Consider the following 25246-nt stretch of genomic DNA (forward strand, 5'->3'; position numbering starts at 1 on the left):
TATATATATATATATATATTACATTTATTGATAATTCTTTTATATACATTCTTTTACTTATTTTTCGTATCCTTTTGTTTGCAGCAAGGATGAGCCAACAGAGGACTTTAATAAAAAATGTATAAGATGTATTAAATATCTTCGAAAAATAAGTGGAAGAGTACAACATATTACTACAGACTTGGAGGCAAGCAGTTTAGCCAATTCGCTAAATAAATCAGTAAAAATAGGTGATACGTTGTGCAGAAATTGTCGCCCATACCTTTATTTGATATTAAGTAAAAAAACATCAGGAAACAATGATTTTGCGGCAATGAATTTGCAATTGTCACAAGAGTCTTTGCAATCATCATCACAAACTTCTCAGTCATCAACGGCGTCAAATCCAACATACGTTTGTTTAGAAAATCTAGCATCAATCGAGATAGTCAAAATGCCGTTTACAAGAGTGATCATAACTGAGAGATACTGCGTATGTTCATCGATCTCAGGACGTTTGCTTATTCCATTTAAAGTTCGTATGCAAGTTTTCATTAAAAAAACGCATATTTATTCAGAATAAAAATCAATGCTGTTTAAAACATTTGATTAAAAAACGGTTTTATGATGATGATTTCAATAACTTACGCGTTGTTTCAAATTATAGTAGAATAGAAATAACAGAATTGAGTAAATATCTAGAACAATTATCTGTCAGATGTGATTCTAGTATTCATGACAAAATAAGTGATTTTTCACTTTCTAAAGAACAAATTGAAGTATTTACAGATTCTTATTTGGTAAAATATCATACAATTATATGACATGATGATTTCAATGAGTAATTCTGAAAACAGAAATATCGCTCTAGTTGTTTTTTTATTTAAATTGAGAAGCGGCAATTCAAACAAATTGATTGCTTCTATACTCCAGCTTGAATACGAGCAGCAAGTATCAAACTTCTGTGAATCTGTGATAAAATCTTTTGAAAAAAATATATTGCAATTACATTTTGGAGTTCAAGCCTGTTCCCGAAATGATCTCATTCATAATCAAACATCTGTTTATGTTAATAAATTATATGGTGTAGAGAATCAATTAGCTATAATATGGGTCGTATATTAGCACAAAAAAAGCTCAAATAACGAATAAATATCAAAGGAAGTCATATTCAAGACAGAAAAAAGTGCCTTTGTGCAAACCATTCACAATTTGTATCACAAATAGATTTGTGATTGATGTCCCTGGGCCTTTTTATGCCACGCACAATGACGCTCAGATATTGAAAATTATTTTATCTGATTTAAATGGTTTGCATAGTATTTTGAAAAAAGCGATATTTTTATACTAGATCGAGATTTCAGAGACGTGAAAAAATTCTTGGAAAATGAAGGTTATCGAGTACTTATGCCTGCGCTAAAAGGAAACCGCAATTGACAAGAATCAAACAAATCTCGTTTAATTACAAAAGTGCGTTGAGTCATTGAAGCTGTGCATAGGATGATACACAAAAATTCAAGCATCATCAGTTGGATAACAAATCACTCCATAGTGCTGTTTCTTATTGCAAAATAGCCTGCTTTCTTATCAATGCATTTGGTAAACGCTTAAATGCAGATGTGGGCATTTACGAACAAATTGTGGATCATATGATCTCGAAAAGAAATTATGACAATACATTAGTAACAGAAGTAGAAACACAAAAGGTGAAGTCGATAAAAATTACCTTTTGAAAAATTGTCTTTAGTTGAATTAATGGATTTTCCGGAAATGACGAAAAACGACCTAAAAATTTTATTCACGAGCTCTTATCAATTGTCACAGACAGTCTCTTACTTAGCAGAGATTATGGACGATGACGGAAACATAAATGCTAACTTTTTAAGGCAAAATAAAAACATAATTAAGTTCGAAGTCAAATCACGACATATCAATCGGAAAACATATAAGTGCTACATAGAATACACGTCAAATGCAGTTGGAAAAGATGGTATCCAATGTTATTCGTGTGACTGTGCAAATGGACGAAGAACGATTGTATGTTGCTCATACGTTACAGCAATTATATATTATTTGACACACGTAAGATATTTATCTCGTATAATAGCCAGCAGAAGTGTTATTAAAACTTTTCAATGTTGAAAAAGTTGAGCCTGTCATACATGAAGACAGCGATGAAGATTAATGTAGTATTTGATAATTCATTAAAAAATGTCTTTGAAAGTATTATTATTTTGCATAAAATAATGATTGTAAATAAATAAATTCTATAAACCATATATTTTACCTACGTGACCTACGTGAATTTTATAATATTAAAGTTTTAAACTATTGTCTGCAGAAGTGGGACCGAAGGTAAGTAAAATTACATTTAAGAACTACTTAAAATATGTCAATTAATGTATAATATAATATTTTATGTTGGAAAAAACGGTTTTAATTTTTTTTATGTTCCACCAAATCTAAAAAAATCACGAATATTATTTACGATAAAATTTAGCTGCTGAATTATTTTAAAAGTTATTTTAAAACATTCGTATAAAAAATGCAATTTTTAAAATTCTTGAATTATTTAAAAACAGAATTTTAAAAAATGACAAAAAAATTCTTACTTTAATGTTTTTGATACTCTTTATACCTATAATTTTTTTTATAAAGATCCATTTAGATTTAAAGAGAAAAAAAATACTAATGAAAAATCATATTTTGTTCGATATCTCGAAACGGTGTGGCTCTTTTGGAATGAAACTTTGCATAAAATATTCTTTCATCAGTGTGTTAATTTTGTCCTCTGTAGCAATCCATTACGTGCTGGAGCCTGAAATCACCTCCTTATCCTGCTATACCCTTTCTCTGAAATTGAAGGTAAATAGGGAACCATGAACCAACATTTCTTTGCAGTCTCATCCTCCACATCATTATTAACTTGTGACGTCACTTTATGAATCAATGATTTCAATTTTAGATTGATCGTGTTGAAAATGAAATTCAGTGGATAATCATTCTCAAGAAAGATTCTGACTATTAGTTCTATGTTTTTTGTATAATGTCTAGGATACGACAACAAAATAACTCTATCTGCCGATAATTATGCCTTCCTTTTGCAACAAGGGGTGGAGAGAATGGAAGTTCAGAAATCTACTAAACAATGTCAATTTATGATATCAATTGAATTCAATTACACAGTTCTTAATTAGTGTTACATCAAGAAAGTTTAATTTTTCCCCTCTTACTTCTAATGTGAACTGAATTCTTGTGTGTATGAATTCTAGTGAGTTGAAAATATCAAGAATTCTATGATTGATTCATATGGAACTGCCATCGCGATATCGTCGACGTATCTAACGTAAAAAGGTAGTTTAACTCCCAAACTCTCCAATGTTTTATTCTTTAAATATTCAAGTACTAAATCTGCCAAGATGGGAGAAAGCGGAGAGCCTATGAGTGTACCAAATTTCTGTCTATAAATTTTATTATCAAATGTGAAAAAGCTTGAATGTAAAATCAATTAAACAGCCATTAAAAATTCTTCTTTGGAATCTTAGTTATTTTGGCGATATGCTCCCATTTTTCTGCTAAGCAATTGATGATCAAATCAACAGGAATGTTTTTGAACATCTAATGAGATCAAGGCAAATTCCTCAATAATTTTTCTATTTAATTTTTTTATCAACATGAAACTGTTGTCTATATGGCTCTGTGGTTTGGGAATACATTTTCTGATAATTTCTTGTAAAAGACGACAAAAAATATAAAGGACTATCTATGTATGAAATAATTATTCTAAATTGTAATCCTGTTTTGTGTGTTTTTGGAAGTGCATAGGCTCTTGGCAATATCTAATTACTGTGATACAATTTTATATATGTTGAGCTAAAAATATATTCTTTGCTTTTCTAACTTTTAAACATAACTTGCGACTTTTTTTACAAGACTCGAAGTTGGATTCCTACTCACAGTTATATATGTTTCGGTATCTTATAACATATTGTTAACATTAACCGTATACTCATTCCTATTAAGAGTAACAGTGGTGTCCCATTGTCCGCTCTAGTAAAGATGATATTAGGATTATATTTGACGAGAAAAGATTAATAGATTTTATTAAAGATTAGTAGATTTAAGAATGATAATCTGTGATTAATTACATTTTTAGTATGTAAAAAAGAGGCCACATTCTCAATAATTGATATAGAACGATACCTGACTGTAGTTCTTAGATATAACGATAATATGTTAATACCATTTTCTATGTTTTTTATGAATTCGAAGCAATCTTTCTTTGTGTTATTTGAAGAGAGAGCAAAATTGCTTCCTAATTGTAATAGGCATAGGAATCTCCGTTGGAATCATTATTTATAAGACTTTTAAATCAACCATTTTTTGTTAAAGAAGAATGAATGTTATCTGTTGGAAAATTAATTGAATGAATAAAGATTTTTTCATTGTTCATTATTCTGTGGAGAGGTCAAAAGACCATAGGAGAAATTATTCAAATTTCTCTGTGATTCTGGAAAGTCTGCACATGAATTAAAATAATGAATAGGTTTTATGTTCTTTAGTTTCTCCACATTCTGCTCATAAATTAACTACTTCATCTTTTTGCCAATTCTCTTACGTTCTTGTTTAGAGAACCAATAAAAATAATTGTTTTGTTTTTTAAAAAGGGTTACAAATGTAAATGGGAATCCAAGAAATCTGTCTAGCTATGGGAAAATATAAAAATTCTAGATATAGAAAGACACTTGAATAAAAGACCTCTGAAATGCTAAATATTCAATTACAAACCAATAGCTTGAATCTACAATCGGATACGGAATTTCTACACCATTCATATATATGTGAGTATTTTAGAGAAATTTAAATAGTGATATATGTACTTGCCATTAGCTTTTTTATTTTTAAAGATTGATTAAATACGAGGGTGATCCCAGAAGTACCCGACCTAACAAAGAAAACACAAAAAATTTGGGAAAAAATATCTTTATTTCTCAACAAAGTCTCCTTTTAGCTCGATACACTTTTCCCAGCGATGTTCAATAGCTTCGATGGTCTGTTTATAATAAGAACCGTTGAACTCCTCAAAATAGCCATTAACCGCAAAATCTACCTCTTCATTGTTGATAAATCTTCTACCACCGAGCCATCTTTTCAAGTTTGAAAAGAGAAAATAATCCGAGGGGGCTAAATCTGGCGAATAGGGTGCGAGGGGAAGCAATTCGAACTTTAACTCATTGATTTTGGCCATCGCGATAATGGATGTGTGAACTACATCCATACATTGTCTTGATGAAACAACACTTTCTTTTTCGCCAAATGTGGCCGTTTTTCCTTGATTTCATCACCCAAACGCTGCAATAAGTTCGCATAATACTCGCCATTGATTGTTCTTCCTTTCTGAAGGTAATCAATGAAAATTATGCCACGCGCATCCCAAAAAACTGACGCCATGATCTTGCCTGCCGATGGAACTGTTTTTGCTTTCTTCGGAGCCGAGTCCCCCTTTTCAGTCCATTGCTTCGACTGTTCCTTCGTTTCAGGTGTGAAGGGTGGACCCATGTTTCATCCATGGTTATGAATCGGCGCAAAAATTCGGCTTTACTGCTGCCAAACACTCGATTGAAACATCCTCTCAACGCTGCTTTTGTTCGATTGTGAGTAAGCGCGGCACCCATCTTGCGCACAGCTTTCTCATCTCCAAATTTTCAACCAATATGCGATGTACAGCACTTTTTGAAATGTTTACCATGCTAGCTCGCGCACTTTCAATCGACGGTCACCCAATACCATTTTGTGGATTTTCTTCACCATTTCTGGAATGGCCACCTCACTTGGTCGACCACTGCGATGTTTGTCTTCGCAGTTCGTACGGCCTCGTTTAAACTCTGCCACCCAATATTTTACTGTTGTAAACGAAGGAGCAGACTCCTCCAGAGTAGAATCCAGCTCGGCTTTGATATTGGTTGGGCTAAGACCTTTCAAATGAAAGTATTGTATCACATAACGATGACCAATTTTTTCCATCTTTGTAAATTCACCGAGATCGTATTACTATTAATGGCTGCCAAACAAATACTGAATAACTTAGCGTCTTCAAACTTCATAGTTAAGCTTTAGAAAGTTGGTGCTTTCCCCTATAGTGATTTTTTTTATACAACAACCGCCATCTGTACGTCAGGTCGGGTACTTCTGGGACTACCCTTGTAATAGCTAACTTAAAAATTGTTTATGTTCTGTTTTGACGCGGTTCTTAGAATAAAATTTTAACGGTCATTACATATTTTATTTTTACATGGATGGTATTTTAAGTATAATAAAGGGTGTCCCAAAATTAACGCAAGATTTGAATTAAATAGAAAACACAGTTTTTAGTCTTTTGATTGTTATTTTTTTATTGAATCATAAAGTACATAGGATAGGGTTATTTGTGGAATAACACATCGGGCAAATGGCCTCCACGGCTTTGCATGCACATACGCACTCGTTTGTCGAAATTTTCCATGACCATTTTGCATAAATGTGGCTGAATTTCGTTGATGCAGCGTTGAATCTCCTCCTTTAATGCACGGGTGGTTGTGGGCTTGTTGACATAGACCTGTGATTTCAAATAACCCCATAAAAAGAAATCTAATGGTGTTAAATCACACGATCTAGGGGGCGATTTTGGCGATTAACAAAGCCATCAAGGTGAAAATGTGCTTCATCGCTTAGAATGATTTTGCTCGAAAAATCAGCATCCATTTGTTGATGTTCAATAATCCATTTTCACGCTCCATTTTCACTAACCCTAAACTGTCAGCTGTTAAATTGTTTTTTTTTTGGGATGCCAACACTTTACTGCACAAATGGCGGCAAATTCAAATCTTGCGTTAATTTTGGGACACCCTTTATATTTATAATTTATTTCTATATTGTAATATTATATTTCTATAGTCTATCGATTGACTATACATAGAATTTATTTCGGCATAGCCATTATTGAGATATAATATTTGAGATCTGGTAAAACTCACCATTCCGCGTAAAGATACAGTACTGTCTCGCTTTAAAACGCTACGCGTTTTCTTAGCATCGAGACATTACCGTGTGTATTGTATGTTTTATATTATAACATTAAAGTCATTTATTAATAGTATTGAAATTTAGAGTGTCTGAATATCGTTGATTGATTGTGTGATTTCTATTATTTTTATAAAAATACATTTTCCTTTCAAATATAGAATTGTCATGAGCGGATCATAAGAAAGCAAATTGAGAGAAAGCGTAAATTGAGATTAAAATTAAATGAATATAATGAATCAAGTGAATCATCTGAGGCGTCTCATCATGCTTATGAAGGGGAAGTTCTAAATTTGAGAGAATCAGATGCAGATTAATATAAACAAACCTGAACAACTTGAACAAGAACAGATGAAAGATAATAATCTGTGTCAGGGCAATATTCCCGGTAACAACAATAATGTAAATACAGATTTAACAGAAAATACAGATTCTGTGGATGATAATGAATCAGACGAGTTTGATGAAGTTTTCTTGCGTGTGACCCTAACAGAAAGCTTCTCGTGTCTCAAAAAGAAAGGTTGACAGTTTGTTGAGTCTTTTACATAGAGTACATCTAGAACTTCGAAAAACATATATGATTTTGCATGATACGCCTAAGATTACGATAGTGACTAAGATTGATAATGGACATATGTAGTATAAGGGAAGAAAAAGAAACCTTGATTTCCTTTTATCTTAAGAATATTTAGATATTCATGGACGAATACCATTAAATATCAGCATAAATGGATTGTCTTTTAGATAATTGAATGAGATAAATCTTTACAAAGAGAATACGTTTTATTTATTTTATATTCCATATTTCACATTTTTCATCTTTTCACATCGCGATATGAGAAAAGGAAGAGTGAATTCTTCTCCTTCTCTCTCTCCCTCTCTCTCGCTCTCCCCTCCCTCCCTCCCTCTCTCTCTCTCATTTAGTTAAAAAAAAAAAAGAATTGGTGCCTCTATCTCGATCGCGCGATGCGAACACATTGTGATCATCGTACAATGTAAAAACGCAATATACCTATTGTCTACGGAAATAAAAGAATGCCATTGCCCTTTCGCGCCTTTTCTTCTATATCTCCCTACTGTCCTTTCATTTAAGCAGACAATATCGTTTGCGACGTGTCGCTTTGTCACGTTCTAAAAGCAAAGTGAGCCGTGTACGCTCAAGTGCAATCGATGCTAGCGACTGTTTCAAGATCCGCGCTCTTTATTTATAGAAAACTTCACAAAGATGTAAGAGAAATGTGACATGAAAGATAAACTGTAGGAGACATAATGACATTAAAGACGATTCCAGAGTATCGGAAATGTTCAATTCGTAGAGCGAATATAGCTCTCTAAATTTCTTGGAGAGAAATCTCACTCCAAAAAAAGAGTAAAATGTTGTCATTATAAAAAAAGTGAAAATATTGTACTTTTGAATCTGAGTGATAGATCTTCACTTTTTTTTTTAAATGAGATTACACTCTTTTGAAATAAGAGTCACTTAAAAGCATAAAGGAAAGAAAATCTCTCTCCTATTTTAAAGTAAATTTTTAAAAATAAAATTTTACTCTTTAAGAAATTTAGAGAAATACTGAGAGATCATGGCTTTAGAGATATACATGTACACATGTAATTAATATATCTGTGTTTCAATGCGTATAATTTTTAATACACAGGTACGCCGATATTGAAATACACGATTCAATACACAATATCGAAATAGTATACGTGTATCGAAATACACGGTTTGAAAGGCACGTAGATGTATGCGTGTATTTCAATGTACGATTACATGTGTATTGAGATACACGTGTAACATATTCATACTCTTATTTTATTTCGTGTGATTATTGATGTATAACAAGATATCTGCCTATTTAAGTACATTTACGTATATAATTTATACATACTAATATCAAATTGTGAATGTTGCATCAACATTGCAAAATTTAGCTACAACGTTGAAAAGACAGAAACGTTTAATATCCGTTGAATTTATATATCTCACAAATAATTGATTCAATTGTTACTTCAGAGCCCCAGAAATCTTTATTTCACGAAAGTTAAAAGACAAATAGAAGGAGCTTGGATTAACGATTCAGTGGATCAATGCCTTATCGAGCGTATCACAATGCAAACGTACTTGAATTAAATTTCAAACAAAAGTCTACAGCAATGATTCTGCTTGAAATAGTGCGCCCGTTGGTTCGTTTTTAGATCAAGAAAATCACATCTTATAACCTGGGACTGTGTGGATTTGTAAGAGGAAAAATACAATTAAAGTGGAATTAAAATAAATTGATACAACTGGTTTTAAATAAATCTTAATTTAAAAATTATATCTTATAATTTAAATTTCTTAAAATTAAAAATTTAAATTTTTTAGATTTAATTGAATTAAATCATCGCTAGATTAAAAGTGTAAAATTGGTAATATTATGTTGTGATTTTACTTCATTATGAAGGTTGTTGAACAGAATCTCGGGAAGTATAGTTAGAATTTTGTCCTATCTCATAATTTACATAAATTTATTTAATTAAATTGGAGAGATTCAAATATTTGTAAGCATAAATAGTTAAAATGTGTCTTGAGATTAGGAGAGAAGGTGGCTAGGTCAGGGTATAAACAAATAGATCAAGTTAGTGAAAGGGTTTCAGGGTCTAGGATTATTATTCTTTGGAAATAGTAAGGTAAGCTCTAAATATCAAGAACTCCTCTGTTTCGGAGAAAAAGCTTAAATATTTTCAGGGAACAAATCTTCAAGATTGTTCGAATTTGAAAGATTAGGATAAGAGATGTAAACTGACTCATTTACTAGAGAGGGAAATAAATGATTATTTTCAAGAAATTTATAGGTCGGTGACTGAGTTGGTTCCTTTAAATGAAAGGAGTAATCACTTTGAGGAAGATGACTGAGTCTTTTCAGGCGAATTATTATCCGGATTTGAGACTGATGAATAGGAAGGTTTGTTGTATCCTTGAGTGATAGGATACGGATTGTGGGTTCGCTAAGGACGAAGTGGAATAAAATAAGTCACTTTCACGATTACTAACTTTTAATTTAATGTTACTAAGCAATGTTACAATATATATCACTCTAATTGGCACTTGACAAGTATTCACGTGCGACCCGATTCTTTCGTACAATTTCTAATCGCGTATCGCGATTACTTAGAGGAAAGTCCCCTATTATGAGATAGGCGCCTAATATGAGATAGTTTCTGCTAAACTAATAAACGCTATCTGTTGATTCCATCATGAATTTATGTATTGCTTTTGGATTGAAAACTATTTAGTGGAAAATTCATTATTAGAATCGTGCCTGTAGTCATTGTAAAATTAGAATTTAGATATTTTCAAGTTTTATTGAGGTGAGCATTTAAACCTTGTTTATTATTTAATAAATAAATATTTAGCAATAAATTCTTCATCTAGTGATAGAGTAAGATCATATTAATAGAAAAATATGGAATATGTTGAATTGTTTAATTATAGAAGTTAGATTTGATGATCGTAAAACCATAAAGCGTGGAAATCGTAATATGAGATATCCAGGGTATTTCTCACATGAAATAACCCATGCTGCTATGTTATAGTGAAAATCGTTCCTAAAGTATAAATCTTATTGTACAACAATAAAAAAGACAACCGGAATGAACGTCAAGTGCCTATACCTGTGATGTTTGATTCCAAAAAAACGAGTTATGGATATAATCTATCGCATGCTCATTTTTCGCGCACGTTGGCCGTGTTTGTTTGTATTTTAGAAACATTAAATAAAGTTTTTTTAATTGCAGTACTGATATACTTTGTGTTTTATTATTAATTTCTCGGGGCATCTCACATTAGGAGCACAATTTTTACTTTGCGATTTGCTCATTTTTCACATTCCTTTAATTTAAAAAAAAATATAATTTGAATTAAATTTTATGTAACGTTATCTTAAAGCTTATTAAATTCCCTTCAAAATGACCTATTTTTTTTTTAATTCTGCCTATAGATGTTTAGCATTTACCCAAAACTCGGTATCTCATAATAGGGATCTTTCCTCTATTAACTCCAGCATTCAAGCGCGTGAAGCTGTAGACGCTCATACAGACGTAGACTCGGATGACAGCTGATAAGACTCTCCCAGTATGTCACAGCGTATACTAATATACCCGCTCGAGCTGCTGACCTGAATTGAACTTGGTCAGCTGCTTGAGTTGATTTCGGTCATTGCCTTTTTCGAATACGATGAATGCTGACGGTCGCATTCGGATTTCCCAATTTGATGGGCAATCGCTTCCATCTTTTCGCAACTTGCGGAAAGCAACTTTGCATTATTTGCTCATTGCTTCCGCAAAATTGCATTTTCGCAATTAGGTACGAAGATTTCTTCAAAAGTCAATGGCCTGCAGATCATCTACTCTATAGTTGCTAGATGCCTATATTAATTAATTTTCATTTTATCTTTTAGTTTTAGCTATCGCTATAATAGGTTTAAGAAGAAATAAACAAGAGGTGGAAGTTAGAAGGTCAGAAAAATTTTTTAATTCACATACTATTTGTTCTTCAACTTTTCTAATAACTTTTAATAAATTAAATCTATCTTTGGATTTTCGGCTAATTGGTTGAAAGGTTGCGTTTGTGGCGTCTTCGCCCGTCTATTTTTCTGAATTCTATTTAATTTTCGAGTGCGCGCTGGAATTTTTGATTTCTCAAGATAAGTTATCAACTGAGTTTGTTTAAACTTACTTTTTGAATAATTTATTGTGGCGTTTAATCCAAGATTTTAACCTAAGGAAGGATGTCTACTATATGATTACAGGAGGAGTCATTCTTGATAATTACTTACAAAGATTTGCACTCCCGAAAACAAAATCAACCTGATCAATCAAATTTCACAACTACTGCCCGAATGCTTAAAATGCTCTTCAAAATCTTTGACCGAGTAAGATCTATCTTCAGAACATCTGACTAGATCTGATTACTGTGAGCTTCCGCGCACCTTAATTTATACCATGAATTTCTTTGATGAGAATGATCAAAGGGAAAATATGGGAATCAATTGTTCCTAGGTGTTGTACAAACTGTTAGCATGAAAAATGTTCCATCGCCAATCTCACTTACGGTATTAGATAGCTGATCAATCTATTAGGTATCATTCCTTTAACTTCCATTATTAATCTTTCTACATTTGATACATCAATCTCTTATTGTAAGATTGAATTGCTACGCAATTTCCCACAAGTGTTTGATTCCCGGCTCGACGGTAACATTTTCGTGAAAGAAAAGAATCATAGAGTCCTCTGGACATAGCACAATGTATGTACAATGTAGATTTCATTGTACTTCGGGGTGATTCCCCGTTAAAAAATTTTTCGCATATTAATTAATTCAGTTTTATTAAAATAATAATATTATAGTATTATTGAATAACATTTTATTAGAATACATACACATACGCGCGCGCGACAAAATTATAATAAAAAAAAAAAACATTTCCCTTGAAATTTGGAATTAATTTCATGGTACATTGAGAAGCGGTTACTCATCCGATGCTGGACGATCCTACTTAGCATGCTGGACGAGGTGGCAACCACTTAATGTAATCATGGGACAGAATCCTTGCAATCATTATAAAATTCAAATGAAATCTTAATGTATAATCCGATAAATACATATGCAACCACGAGAAATTATTGTATAATATTAAATAAAATCGTATATTTTATCAAATAACTTCATATGTAGTGAAAAAAATTATTTGTAATCAGATGAAATCATATAAAATAGAAGGAAATCATGTAATCTGTGGGATAATATTTCAGCTAGTGATACCACTTCGGTGCTGGGCTTCTGCGATCGTACGGAAACTGCTACATCGATAATATACAAACACTGAATGTTAGTGGATGGAGTAAAAATTCAGATTAGGAGAGCATTCCCCAATGACATTGACCTTGACATACGAGGTCTGTTCAAAAAGTATCGCGAATTTTGAATTTCCGCGGGTTACGTATATTCGATTTTCGATTTTTTGTAGCGTTATGTTGGTACTCATGTCTCTCACTTATGCCGACAAGTTCGGCCATTTTAAATGTTCAGTTAATTTTTGACAGCTGCTTTGCTTGCACGTGTTTTGGCTCGTCTTCGATTTTTGCCTATTCCAAAAAATGGATCAAAGAATCTGTATCAAATTTTGTGTGAAAAACAAAATTAAGTGCGCGGACGCATTCCGAATGTTGACTGTGGCATATGGTGAAGCTACCTTGGACCGAAGCAACGTTTATCGGTGGTACAAAATGTTCTCAGAGGGCCGAGAAGATGTGAACGACGAAGAGCGTGCCGGACGCCCGAGCACGTCAACAACAGACGAAAACATTGATGAAGTGAAGAAAATAGTATTGGCCAATCGTCGAATCACCGTTAGAGAGGTTGCTGAGGACCTAAACATATCGATTGGCTCGTGCCATTCGATTTTTACCAATGATTTGGGCATGAGACGGGTCGCCGCGAAATTCGTACCAAAATTGCTCAATTTCGACCAAAAACAGCATCGCATTAACATTGCTAAGGAGCTGTTGGACTCTGTCCGCGACGACCCAAATTTGCTCCAGAGGGTCATAACTGGTGACGAATCATGGGTTTATGGTTATGACGTGGAAACCAAAGCTCAATCATCCCAATGGAAGCTGCCGCACGAGCCAAGACCGAAAAAAGCGCGCCAAGTTCGGTCGAATGTGAAGGTTTTGCTTACAGTTTTCTTCGATTGCAGGGGCGTGGTGCATCATGAGTTCTTGCCACAGGGTAGAACGGTCAATAAGGAATATTACCTGCAAGTTATGCGCAATTTGCGCGAAGCAATCCGCCAGAAACGCCCGGATTTGTGGAAGAACAAAAATTGGCTTTTGCACCATGATAACGCCCCTGCTCACACATCGTTGCTTGTGCGCGAATTTTTGACCAAAAACAACACACTAATGATGCCGCAGCCACCGTATTCCCCAGATCTGGCCCCCTGTGACTTTTTCTTGTTCCCGAAACTGAAGAGGCCCATGAAAGGACGACGCTACGCTACGATTGATAAAACCATAAAGGCATCGAAGGAGGAGCTGAACAAGATCACAAAAAATAATTTTTTGAAGTGCTTCGAGGATTGGAAAAAACGTTGGCACAAGTGTATAATATCTGATGGGGATTACTTTGAAGGGGACAAAATAGATATTCATGAATAAATAAATAATTTTTGAAAAAACACAAAATTCGCGATATTTTTTGAACAGACCTCGTATGTTGTCAAGGTCATGACCCTCAGTGATCTCCAATAGGTTTTTAGCTGTCGCTCATCCTTCGTTAAAAAGTTATTAAGAAAGAAAGTTTATATATAAATGTTCTCTTTACTATATAGAACAAAAATTTTGCTACTTAAAAATATATTTTACAACTGTACACACAAACCCCTCCTGCCTGCTTGGGAGGCGCACGACTTCTACGCGAAGCGACTTCCACCCCAATTCCCCCTCTGATTGGGGGTGCACGATTTCTACGCGACTTCTATCTCATCTCCCCCCTGCTTGAGGGCGCACGACTTTCACGCAAAACGATTCCCATCCTATTTTCAGTTTCGCGTGGATGGATTACTTATGTAAAAAGATCACGAATCAATGTTGCGCATTAAATTGGTTAATCATAAACAATGTCACATACGCGAGTACTTTGCTGCACGCGAAGTCGATTCCCCCGCAAACATATATCATTTGGAAATAAGTTTCGTTAAAAGATCAATTTAATTAATTAAAATTTTTTATTTACATGACATTCTATTTTTGTTTATTTTTTACAAAATAAAATAGATTTTGATATAATTTATTTAATATTAATCCAACGTTACAGCAGTATTAACAATCAACGTAAAAGATACAATATAATTACAACATTGATAAAATATTGACACAACATTCAACATTGCAATATCTTAACAATATTCTTTGAACATTTTGTACTGTATGAGATAAGTACATTTACGCCGCGTAAATATACTTAAATAGATTATCTTATTTCATGTTAATAATCATACAAAATAAAATATAAATATTGTAGTGTAGCGAAAAGCACGCGTTACGAGACGATTAGGCATTCGTCTGTCTGACAACAAGATTGCCAGATTTGGATGTGAGCTGTCAGCGCGTTTGGACGTATCTCTTGATTGCTCCATCTAACACTTTAACTTTCGTGTTCAGTTATGTATTCTGCATTAATGAACGCTTCTTGTTTTTCTTCTTAACATTTGTCTTGTTTATTTCGCCGAGTGCGTGTGCGCGTCCACAAGCACGACCTCGTAAATCGGCCGCGCGGGCGTAATATTTTGAGGGTTCGTCCGGGATCGAGAATCTCGACAGCGGTTAATGTTCCGTTCACCAGTGAATACGCGGAGCCGAGCGCACATGGAGGATTCGGAGAGAACAACGGAAGCGACAACTCCGCAGACTATCCGGCGAGAACTCGAACAAACGTCGGAGACGACCTACAAGTCATTCTAGTACGAGATCCCACCGCGAATTTGTGCATCTATCGCGTATGCAGATAAAATGTAAAAAAAAATTGAAATAGTGTTGAGAGCAACACTAAACCGCAAGGGTGTCTAAAAAAAAGTAGTCAGGAATATCTTTAATCACGACTTATTGATTAAAAAATTTTGAAAAATGACCCATCGCGTATGTTTATAAAAAGATTAGGAAAGGGGAGGATCTGTAGATTACGAAAATGATAGGGTGCCACCTTTAAAGTGGCCACAATCCTCTAGCAGCCAGGATAAAGAGGGTGAGTAAACAGTCGAACGTATATGATGAACACGCACACGTTCAACCGTCAATTACTGCGTCCTTGTTCACCGTCCGGAGCCGCGCTCAGTTTCTTTTATCTTGAATTCGCTTTCGCCGGCCGGAGTGGTTTTTTAAAACGCTGATAACCCTCACTTTAGACCAGTTTTTTTAAGACAACCCTATTCCGTAAAGAGTAAACATTAAGCTACGATCTAATGCAAAAATTATTAAACTACACGATGAGTGCATTTAATGAACAAAAATTCATTTATTACTCACTCTCTTTATCCTCGCTGCTAGAGGGTTGTGACCACTTTAAAGATGGCACCCTACCATTTTCGTAATTTACAGATCCTCCCCTTTCCAACAATAGCCCTTTTATAAACATATGCGATGATCATTTTTTCAAAATTTTTTAATCAAAAACGTAATTAATGATATTCCTGACCACTTTTTTTCGACACCTTTATGGTTTAGTGCTAGTAGTTTGCTCTCAACACGAACTTCGATTTTTTTTACATTTCATCTACATACGCGATAGGTACACAAACTCGAGGTGGGATCTTGGACTAGGTATTCTCCGCGAAATATAACAACTACGTGAGGAACAGGCACACAAACAGAAGCAGCTTGCGGTGATTTTACAACGATAGGATGCGAAGATCCGTTCAATGCAGAAGAGCTTGCGAAGAGCGTCCGCAACGAATAACTAGATAAGTCCCTTCACTCTTAATAGGATTCTCGCGAATTCATGTACTACTTCTTGCCGTCATGCTGCCGGCGGAGACCACTCCGTTCTCGCGCGTGAATGTTATGATGTGCGTACTCTGTCGCAAGAGGAAATAAGTTAAACCCGGATACGTAATGTGCCTTTGCGAATTCTTTTCTCAATTCAGTTTAATAATCGCGTACGAACGGTTGGTCTGAAGAGACAAAAACTGTCGTCTTAGTGTCGTGTCTAAGAGGAAAAGCGCGCGCAATTTAAAAAAATGTAGAGAATCTATTATAGAAACTTTAGATTTTGCCGAACTAAAATCAAAATTAGAGTTGCGCTTCGAAGAGAGTCAATCGGCACAGAACAATTATTCACAGTTTACAAATAGAAAGCAAAAACTCAACGAAAATCTGGCTACGTTGGAATATACGGATATTGAAAGATTGTCGCAATTGGCCTATCCGGAATGAACATTCAGAATAAAATTGTTTGTACCCAATTTGTCTTCGCCTTGTCAGATAACTTCGTGAAAAGAACCTTTCAACTGGAGGGAGTGACATTTCTTAGAGTAGGGATTGAAAGGGCTAAGGTTGTAAAATTAATTCATGAAAATAATTTTAGCCATAAGGGAAAATATTTCAACGAAAGAAAAAGAGAATAAATTTAAGATAATAAAGAAAAAAAGGACAGAGGAAATAATAACAGGAATTCGTTTAAAATCAGAAACGATACGAAAGTCAGTAATAAGAGGGAATGTTGAGAATGTGGTAAGGACAGTCACTTTCGCTCCGAGTGTCCAGACAAGACGGAGACGGGAAATAAGCAATAGTCGAGCTATGATCGAGGAATGATCGGCGCAAGTTCGACTAAAATAGAAATAACCCCAAAAGTAATTGTTTTACGGTTAACCAATGTTCTTGTAATGTTTTTGACAATGTATGTACTAATGATTATTCTTTCAGGTTTAACAAAATTGGAAATAAAAATAATTGTTGTGCTAACGATCTATATTCTTTGATTGATAATTTGTGTGCTAATCTCTGTTTTTTCAAGATAAATAGAATTAAGCATAATTTTGTTATAAGGGTGGGGTAAATGATAAACCTTGTATTTTTAAAATCGCTATGGGTTCCGATATTTCTATAATAAATCAAAGATTTATCGAATCGGAAGTATTAAGAATAGAAATAGATAATTGTAATGTCAAGTACCCACGGGGGAACAGATTATAATTAAATATAAAATCATAACCAAAGTTCGACTTGCAAAATATTCCCTAGAAGTAGAATGTTGATTGGTAAAATAAACGATGATTGTATTGTTATGTCCAAGCTCAGAAAAATGGATTTAAAGAGAGAAAGGAGTAGAAAGGATGGAATGTGGAAGGATAGTCAGACTCTTGTCTCGCAAGTATCCGCACAGAAGCAAATATCGCGAGTCGAACGCACCCTTTTTATTGCTCGCTTCGGAATATGGTCAACGTCTCGTAAAGACGCTATGACACTTGTTTCCTACAAGCGATGCGATCGTCGGTCCGAATTTCGAGTCAGGGAAATCCCTTTAACTCAGGAATGGACCACATGCGAGCTCTGAAGGGCAAGGTTTAATGATTAATGAGGTTCTATTAGAGGGTTTCAAAAGTGAATGACGGTAGCGAGAAGAATAATTACTAACATTATTTATTGTTGCTAATCAAAAGATAAGAATAACAGACGGTTATATAACAATAGGTGTATTTATTATAACTAATCTATACATTTTAATCTATTACATAAATACCGCAACAGTCTATTTAGTAACGGGCATACGCTTTATGTACATCGAGTAGTTGGGAGAATCGGATGGGATTTGATTAATCTATTTCGTGGATGGAAACGGAGGAAGGAGGAAAAGATTATAAAAGAATTCTACTGGAACTAGGAATGGATTGGCGGAATTCGGAAGGAATACAGGGATACAGGAGGTTGAGTTTTGGCCAGTGATAGCATTCCGGATTTTCTCAGGATCGAAGTAATAAGGGCCGATTGTGTAGGCTCCCTGAGAGATGGATGCGGTAGTAGTCCGCGGGAATTGGCTGATGAGTGATGATTGACTCGAGAGTGTCACTCTAGGATTCAGAAATATGATGTAGGTGGGAGTGGAGGAATATCCCCTGAGAACTCCACGCTGTCCGTAGAGTTTGTCCGGAACGGAATTCTTCTGAGGGATAGGATCGATCGATGAATCGGGTGATAGTGGGGGAGTATCTGGAAAGATTCGCTCCGTCAGTGAGTCCGAAAACACGGGTGACGGAGATCGAGGGGGAGGCGAAAAAGTTTGCAGGGGAGGTGAAGGTGTTTGAGGGGGAGATGAAGGTGGTTGTGGGGAAGGTGAATGTGGTTGAGGGGAAGGTCGTTGAGGGGGAGGTATAACCTCTAACTGATTAGGTATAGCCGGCGGAGCCGGTGGTGACGAGGGTGGTGGTGATGGCAAATGGTCCTCGGCCGGGCGACTCTGTTCTCGCGAACCTCCGAGGTATCTCCGGAACTTCTCGTCCAAGAGTCTCCACGCTTCCCGATAGGCCATCCCTTGTAGGGACGGTTTAGACGCGGCACTATAATTTAGTGTAAATTATAGCGGATGCTTCTTATTTACATATACGTAGGCTGCTGGAAAAATTTCTGCAAACAATATGAAAAAAAACATGTAAAATTCGGTAAATGGCTTTATTGTTTTTCGAAGTATTCGCCTTTAAGATCGATACATTTTTGCATACGCTCGAACCAATTTTCGAAGCATTTTTTTCCACTCTAAGGCTGTACCTCAGAAATCAGTGTACGAAACAGCTGCTTCAGGCGACTAAATCGCTCACCACGCATCTTATTTTTAATGTTTGGGAACAAAAAGAAGTCATTAGGTAATAAATCAGGTGAATACGGACAATGAGTCATCAATTCGACATTATTACTGGATAAAAAATCAACGGTTTGACGTGCTGTGTGACAGCGTTGTCATGATGAAGGATGATGCGACGGTTTTGGTTTTGTTCTACGCAATTCATTGATGACTTCTGGCAAACAAATTGTTGTATACCAATCAGTATTTATAGTCCTTCGATCCTCTAAAGTCACGGTTGTCACATGTCCGGTATAACCGAAGAAACAAGCAATCATTTGCTTGGCAGCACTGCGTGAACGAAAAACTTTTTTGTTGGTTTCGGTTCATTTTGAAATACCCAAACAGTGTATTGTTGTTTACTTTCGGGCTCATACGAATATATCCAGTTTCGTCCCCAGTAACGATGTTGTAGACCAAATTTGACTCGGTTGAATTTCTTGAGCATTTCTTTGCTCCATTTAACACGAGCCTGTTTTTAACCTTCGGTTAAATTGTGTGGAATTCAACGACTGCAAAGTTTCCGTACGCTCAAGTGATCTTGCAAAACTGTATGTATTGCTTTCATGTCAATGCCTAAGAATGCCTGAATCTCGCCGTATGTTATGTGCCGGTCTCGCTCAATCATTTCACGCACAACATCAACATTAGTGGCAACAACAGACGTGGATGGACGACCTTCACGGAATTCATCACTAAGAAAGGTACGTCCACGCTGGAATTCGGCAAACCAATTATAAACAGTCCTATTGGATGGTGCTTTATCCCCAAAAGCCAAATGAAGTCGATTGATGCATTGTTTCGGAGTTAGATTACATTTATAATCATAAAAAATCATTGCCCGAATATTTTCACGCGAAATTTCCATTTTCTTACTAAATAACTTTTTTTAAAATACTATGCAAACAAAACTAGTTGGTTTGGATACACTGTCAATTGAATTATAGGTTAAAATAACGTCTAATTTTACGGGTATGATAGTAGCACAATGTTGGCGCCACTGGAAGTACTAGATTGCAGAAACTTTTCCAACAGCCTACGTGTGTGTGTGTGTGTGTGTGTGTGTGTGTGTGTGTGTGTGTGTGTGTGTGTGTGTGTGTAAAAGCGCGCGTGCGTGTTTGTGTGTGTGTGTGGGTCAGAATGGGACTTAATGTTATTCTGCGGATGTGGGTGGCCGCCACGGCTGAATTTCTTTGGTCTCAGCATTCTACGGAGGGTTCCCACTCGGATGCGGAGGCTCCGTTCGAGTCACTCTTATTCAAAGTTTCAAAGGAGATGGAGTTCGACTGAGAACTACGTATAGTTGCTAACCGGCAGAATTTCGTTTGGAAAAAATTGTCGATTGACAACTGATAACTGACAACTACGTATAGTCACAAACCGGCAGAATTTCGTTTGGAAAATGACTGATGACTGCCAACTGAGACCGGCAGAGTAACGGTTGGAAAAATGACTGACGACTGAGCGTTCCTCGTGGAGGACCTCTTTTTATATTGGCGAGTTAGTGATGCAGAGCTCACGTGTGCTGTTGGTCTAATCTAGGATTAGGATTAAGGATATCGGTTGTGAAATGGGATACAGGGGTATGTGTCTAAGACAACTTTTGTCATCGACTATTTGCCGGATATCCAATAGTTTAGAGCCACATGTGTCATTTATTACAGACAACTGCTGTTTTATAATTTTAATCTATTAATTTTTCCTGTTCCTCGGGATAAAGTTCGCCTATTTGGCACTTGGTTCAAATATCTAATCCAACGACTCTGTCTCGAGTGGATTATTAGTTTAACAAGGTTATTCGGCTTGTCGCTATGTTGCAACCTCTCAGAAACAGATGGTCTACCGGTATTACTTGTTAATAATTCTTATGGTGATGACGAAAGTTTTAGTCAAAGAAAAGAACTGTGGAATCCGGACGTAACAGTATTTTAGGAGTCCATTTTCTCAAATTATTTAATTTGCAAAATATCTTGACCCCATTTTTCTTAATTCATTTGTTGAAAATAATGCTAATTTTGATTATTACAGATAGAACAAGATTCTTTCAATACACTAAAATATATGTTATGTAAAGACCCGGTGTTACAATATCCCGATTTTTCTAAAGCATTCGTCGTAACAACGAATGCGTCAGGAACATCCATGGGCGTTATTTTAAGTCAAGGACCAATAGGAAAAGATCGATCTATAAGTTACGCTTCTCGTGTACTAAATGATGCTGAAAAAAATTATTCTACGATCGAAAAAGAATTATTAGCAATAGTTTACGCAATAGTAAAACATTTTCGACCTTATCTTTATGGTAAAAGATTTACTTTGGTTACCGATCATAAATCATTGACTTGGCTTCACAAAGCAAAGGATCCTACTTCATGACTAGCACGTTGGAAAATTAAATTAGCTAAATACGATTATGAAATTATTTACAAAGCCGAAAAAACAAATGTGAACGCAAACGCATTATCGAGGAATCTTATACAAATATGTATGTACAATACAACCTTCATTTGACGAAATCGAAGAATGTTCAGAAGACGAAGAAGCTCATATTAGAAATGCAAATCCGCGACCTCTCCCATCATCACCTCGAAAAGAATCAATGATAGTGGAATCAAAGCCCGAATGTAAACCAGCAATGCAAACCCGTAATGCAACCTTAACAGAGAAGGAAAACGTACCATTCACCCGAAGAGAATTACAAGAACCATCCTTCACATACAGTAGAAGCAGAGATACATCAGGAACCAAAAGACCAGATTGTAAAAAATCTGAATGATTCAAATCCCTTCTCTCCTTCTCCTTTCCTTGAGGAAGAAAATATAAATTTTGCACCAAGAACTGATCCAAATATTATAGAAATAACTTCAACCATTCCACCCAACCTATTACAGATCATAGACGATCTGATGAGAGACTTAGACGACCGTAATGAAATTAATAAAAATTACGATTTGTGTAATAAGGACGACGAAGACAAACAAGACGATATTAGTCGTAAGGTGGTTAAAACTAGCGAAATTTGTAACGATGATAATAATGACATTAATGACAATAAAGATAATATTAGTAACAGAAATACCGACAATGACGACAATAGCAATAACGATGACATTGACGACGACGAAATTGATATCGATAAAAATTTCAATGAGTTCAATCCCAATAAAACCAAACCATCTTAACAATCCACAAATTGTAACACGATCTCAAATACATAATATTATAAATAATTGAGATCAAATATTTATGCATAAAAAAAATTATTTATATTTTATGAGCGCTGATGGCGAACCTTGTGACAATGTATTTAAATGTCTTCAAGAACAAAAATTAATTCCACAGGTGCCTAATGTCCAAATAGGAAAGGTAACACTTGTTAAAAAGGGAAATAAAACTCATTTTATTTTTATTTGCAAAAAAGAAATAAATGATAGAGTAACAAAAGAAACATTGCATCATTTATCAATTTCACTTCACAAAACACTAACTAATAATCCAATAAAGGTATTAAGCGTAGCAAAAACAACAGAAATTGATGATTTTAAATGGAGCACAATTTTTAGTTATATTCGCAAATCATTAATAGGATTTTCAATTAAACTAGTTATTTGCCACAGACTAGTGCATATACCAGAAATCGGAAAACAAAAATCTGTTATAGAAGAATCACATTCCTCAGTAGTTGGTAGCCACAAGGGCATAACCAAAGCATACAATCGCATTAGACAAAATTTCTATTAGAACAACTTAAAACTCAATATACAAGATTACATTGACCGTTGCCTACAATGTCAAATAAAAAAATTGATTCGTATTAAAATAACCTATGTTAATAACAGATACTCCATATTTTGCATTTGATAAGGTATCAACGGACATAGTCGGTCCATTACCAACAACTTCTCAACAAAATTCCTGTATATTAGGTGTAGTAAAAAGAAATCTATTATTTTTCCAATAGATGGCTTTAGTAATCTATATCTCGCGTTGTATAAGTGCGATCGGGTAACGCCAAATGGCGTTAGAAAGATAAGATTTCGTACTAAAAAAACTTCTCAGTTTTGTGATTGCTTGAGTCAGTATTGTTTGAGCGCGTGTCAAAGATGGACACCAACAAAGAGAAAATACGCCATATTTTACAGTTTTTCTTCGATAAAGGCGAAAACGCAAGCCAGGCGGCTGAAAATGTGAATAGTGTTTATGGTCCTGATACTGTAACAGTCAATATCGCGCAATTTTGGTTTCGTCGATTCCATTCCGGTAATTTTGATGTCAAAGATGCACCACGCTCTGGAAGGCCAATTGTCGAAAATGTCGATAAAATAATGGAAATCGTCGAGTCCGACCGTCATGTAAGCACTGTTTCGATTGCCCAGGAGCTAAACATTGCACAAAAAACCGTTTGGAACCATTTAAATAAGGCTGGATACAAAAAGAAGCTCGATGTATGGGTGCCACACGAGTTAACGCAAAAAAACCTCATGGACCGAATTTCCATCTGCGAATCGCTGCTGAATCGCAACAAAATCGACCCATTTCATGTCATATCAACCTATTCATATACCGACGCCACTTGCATGAATATTGATGGAAGACATACCTTCTGGAAAACTTTACCAATAGACCATTGTAAATTTAATCATTACGACGTTCTCTGCGAAGGATATGCTAATAGGATGGTCGACACCTTCTTTGAACATCCACAAATCGTCTATTCACTATCAACGCAGGATATAACATTCGCACTCACCAGGGCTGGAGAAGAGCTTGTATGTGGATATACATTAATGAAAACGGAACATCCGAAATTATTAATCTTCGAAACCAAGAAAGGAAAATTTTTTGCTACAAAACGTCGATTATTTACTGAAAATCTAGACATATTTACCTACATTATCTCTAAATTTATATATGTAAAGAAACATATACACTCTCAAATGAACTTCCTGTATAGAGATGTCCTTAAACAACGCTGCAATCTGGAACAACAAGTTTTAAAAGACGCACAGCCTCGCTATTACTTCACCAGATGAATTCGCATATCAGATTATAAAAGGACCTGGATTCATAGCCGTCATTTCTGGAGAAGTAGTGCATATCATCAAATGCACTCCAGTGGATGTCAAAATTCAACACGTTAAGGAATGTTACTCAGAGCTTCCAGTTCAGAAAGGTAACGAGACATACTTTTTATCTCCACGAACATATATATAAGGTGTAAAAAGAAATCTATTATTTTTGCATTAAATTGAAGGCTTTATTTAGCATAGTTAGAATGATCCGATTTAGGTCAAATATGCACCGTTTTGTTCGATAACTTGTTGCCATTTTGAAGGTAATTTCATTATGCCTCTCTCATAGAAACCCTCATCCCTATTGGCAAAAAACTGGGACAGTCAATTTTCACAAGCTTCTCATGAGGCGAATTTTTCACCAGCAAAATCATTCGCCATAGACAGGAACAGGTGGTAATCACTTGGTGCCAAGTCCGGACTATAAGGTGGATGCATAAGAACCTCCCAACCAAGCTCCCGGAGCTTCTGGCGAGTCGATGTGTGTGGCCTGGCGTTGTCTTGATGGAACACAATTCCTCTCCTATTGGCCAAAGCTGGCCGCTTCTGGGCGGTTGCTTCTTTCAGACGGTCCAATTGTTGACAGTACAGGTCCGAATTAAGAGTTTGGCCGTAGGGGAGCAGCTCATAGTATTATAGATGATTCCCTGCCAATTCCACCAAACACACAGCAAAACCTTCCTGATCGTCAATCCTGGCTTGGCCACCGTTTGCGCCGGCTCATCGCGATTCGACCACGACCGTTTTCGCTTGACGTTGT

The 25246-nt window shown here is 35.4% G+C and overlaps 3 protein-coding genes across 3 annotated transcripts in view; 1 reads left to right on the forward strand and 2 right to left on the reverse strand.

The window, feature by feature from the left end:
- Positions 1-5538, reverse strand: part of LOC108746528 — a 9437-nt gene extending 3899 nt beyond the window's left edge. Inside the window, exon 1 of the mRNA XM_018483350.1 lies at positions 5439-5538. Within this exon, the coding sequence (XP_018338852.1) occupies positions 5439-5538 (100 nt within the window). The remainder of the gene's footprint in view (positions 1-5438) is intronic.
- Positions 5539-18397: 12859 nt separating this feature from the next.
- Positions 18398-19105, reverse strand: LOC108746529 (sulfated surface glycoprotein 185-like). The gene has a single exon (XM_018483351.1). It carries the CDS (start codon positions 19103-19105, stop codon positions 18398-18400), a length of 708 nt encoding a protein of 235 aa, XP_018338853.1.
- A 2908-nt stretch (positions 19106-22013) lies between these two features.
- On the forward strand, positions 22014-22596 carry LOC108746530 (coiled-coil domain-containing protein 1-like). Its single transcript, XM_018483352.1, has 2 exons — positions 22014-22059; positions 22136-22596. The coding sequence occupies exons 1-2, from the start codon at positions 22014-22016 to the stop codon at positions 22594-22596; spliced, it is 507 nt and encodes a 168-aa protein (XP_018338854.1).
- The last annotated feature ends 2650 nt before the right edge of the window (positions 22597-25246 follow it).

This window comes from Trachymyrmex septentrionalis, unplaced genomic scaffold (assembly GCF_001594115.1).
Source record: "Trachymyrmex septentrionalis isolate Tsep2-gDNA-1 unplaced genomic scaffold, Tsep1.0 scaffold176, whole genome shotgun sequence".
In the NCBI taxonomy this organism is placed as follows: domain Eukaryota; kingdom Metazoa; phylum Arthropoda; class Insecta; order Hymenoptera; family Formicidae; genus Trachymyrmex; species Trachymyrmex septentrionalis.